Source organism: Pseudorca crassidens, chromosome 5 (genome assembly GCF_039906515.1).
Source record: "Pseudorca crassidens isolate mPseCra1 chromosome 5, mPseCra1.hap1, whole genome shotgun sequence".
In the NCBI taxonomy this organism is placed as follows: domain Eukaryota; kingdom Metazoa; phylum Chordata; class Mammalia; order Artiodactyla; family Delphinidae; genus Pseudorca; species Pseudorca crassidens.
The window spans coordinates 112,304,858-112,307,706 of record NC_090300.1 but is presented as its reverse complement, the minus strand read 5'-3'; the positions used below and the strand labels follow the sequence as shown (position 1 = coordinate 112,307,706).

Below are 2,849 nucleotides of genomic sequence, written 5' to 3'. Positions count from 1 at the left end.
TCCAATATTAAAGGATATATTTTTGTGAACATCATAATTCTTTTCTCTCTGTTATCCTCTAATAATACATTTTGTGAAGAAATGTCACAATTGTAATTTCAATATACAGTCATTTTTAAAATTCCAACCCAAATTTGGCAAAAGACATGAGGGACATGTCTCACACAAAAGGAAAACACTGACAACAGAAGATTCTAAAGGAAAAACATACCTAAATCTTGATTCACTATGAAGTATGCTGATAAAAAGAACATTCAGAATTTTGTGAGTCATGAAAGCTTATCTCTAATTTAAATTACAAATTAATTTCTGCCGAACCTAAAAGCTTTTTGAGGAGTGAAGAAATCCTTATGAATATTTTGAATTTCACCAATCACAAGGCACAACTAGAATCTTTAAGAAAACTTTGTGTGTGAGTTATCTGCTGATTTTGTTTTTGTTACACCTTGAAATCACTAAGGGATATTTTAAAATGAGAGCCCACCTTGCCTTCAATGCCGCTAACCTTCAAAATACTCACTTTCTCATGTATGTAGTAGGATATGCTTTGCTTTTACAGTAGTCATCAAATTTAGTGTGTGATGAGAACTTCTTATTCAACTTACATCTATTTATAGACAAATTTTAGATAAAGCACAGGACATCTTTCTTTACTGATCATCCCTTCATTACTGCTGAATACATAATCTCTTAATTATACATACCAAATAACAAGAGAAAAATATCCTTCAATGATATCCAATTTACATAGAAATTATATCCATTCATTACTTTAAGTCCTGTTTACCTAGGTATTACTTTGCATTACAAAATCCAGACAGGCAGGTTAACTCTCAATGAAGTCATACAGATTACCTCCCATTCTGATCCTCCAAAGAAAGCAGAAATATTTGAGTAATCTACAATTGTCACCTCCAGTCCCCAGGAATAAGTTTTATCACGGAATGCATTTTCACTGTCTTTTCAAGGATATGAGATTGCTTGAATTGCTGGCTGCAGGGGATCCAAGTAATTTTTCTCACACACTAGCCCTGCAAAATTCACCCCCTGCATGAGAAGATGGCTCAAGAAATGAAGGGGTAGCAAGGATTTCAAACTCTCACAGGGAAGAAAACTATCTGTTTTTAATTGTGTTTTGGTTTGTGTTATAATAGAAATCATCTCTATTGCTATGGGATATGTACACAATAAATAGGTTTTCAGAATGATTAAACGCCTTAGTCTCACTTCAACTATTATTTTCAAAAGCCATTTATTCTGGGCATAGTAGAAAACCATAACAAATATTTATGAAATAATTTGACTCCAGTATTATTGCTATGAGTACCTTCAATATTCTCATCTTTCCTAAGGAATATGCATCTGATGTTTTAAGTAACAAGGATACAATTCATGCCTTTTATAAATCATTTATTAATAACATAAACATTTCTAATTTCTTACAGAAATTATGACCTGAGTAATTATTTTTCCATTTTCTCAAAAATTAGAATCCAGGAGGTTTTTAATAAAAATGACTGAAAATATAAAGTAACTCATTTTGGAAGAAAATTTGGTAAAGAGTCAGTTGAACTCCAGTAAAGATACTCCAAAGCATGAACCAAAAAGACATTATAGTAACTCATCTGTGAATGGCAAAGATGATTATTTGATTTTATAAACTTTTCATTCTTAAAAAAAAATCAAACAGATAAAGCATTACTTTATGTGGAAAAAGTCGTCTGAAGTTGTTCTTGAAAACACAATTTTTCTTGGTAATTCACTAATTGAACAAGAAAAATTATCATTTTATTTCTCCTTATCACCATTTCTTCATCTATACAGTGAGTCCCCTACATACGAACCTTCAAGTTGTGAACTTTCATAGACGTGAACCTGTGTTCGCATGTCCAATCATGTAAGTTAGTTCACATGTCTGGTGTATTGTCAGGTGAATGCATCCTCTATAAGTGGTTGTGTTTTTGTGTACTTTACTGTACAGTAATGTATAGAGTACAGTAGTACAGTATCTTTATTTCAAGACCATGATGTCTGGAAGCAAGTGTAAAAGCAGCGGTGATGTAGCTGGTACTGCTAAGAAACATCAAGTGATAACGATGGAAACAAAAGTGAAAATAATTGAGAGAGTGGAGCGAGGCAAAAAGATGGTAGACGTCGCTTGTTATTACAACATGAATGATTCAACCATTCACATGATTCTAAAGAACAAGGACAAGATCATGGAACATGTGAAGTCAGCTGTGCCGATAATGGCCACAACAATATCAAAGAAGCGTGGAAAAGTGATGGAGGAGACGGAGAAACTTCTCAGTGTGTGGATGCAGGATCAGCATCAGCGTCCAGTCCCACTCATCTTAATGCTGATTCAAGAGAAAGCTAAAAGTCTTTATGAAGACTTGAAGAAGAAACACAGCAAAGAATCAGAGGGCACATCTTTTAATGCCAGCCATGGTTGGTTTTATTGGTTCAAGGCTAGAGCTAACATTCACAATGTAAAAGTAAGTGGTGAGGCAGGGAGTGCAGATACGGCAGCTGCCCAGGAATTTCCTGAAATACTTTGAGAAATCATTGATGAAGGCATGTCTTTATCTGAGCAGGTTTTAATGTGGTTGAGACAGGACTGTACTGGAAGAGGATGCCAGATGGAAATTACATTAGTAAGGAGGAAAAGTTGATGCCAGGCTATAAAGAAGTTTAAGATTGGCTAACTCTGTTGTTTGGTGGCAATGCTTCCAGCGATATGAAGCTGAAGCCTCTCTTAGTTTATCACTCAGAGAACGCAAGAGCCTTTAAAAAATAGCCAAGTTATCTCTTCCTGCTGTGTGGAAGAGTAACCCCAAAGCCTGGGT

The 2,849-nt window shown here is 34.7% G+C and overlaps 1 protein-coding gene across 1 annotated transcript; it reads left to right on the top strand.

Annotated features, from left to right (window-relative positions):
• The first annotated feature begins 2,024 nt into the window (after window positions 1-2,024).
• Window positions 2,025-2,561, top strand: LOC137224315 (tigger transposable element-derived protein 1-like). Its single transcript, XM_067737171.1, has one exon. It carries the CDS (start codon window positions 2,025-2,027, stop codon window positions 2,559-2,561), a length of 537 nt encoding a protein of 178 aa, XP_067593272.1.
• Window positions 2,562-2,849: the final 288 nt, after the last annotated feature.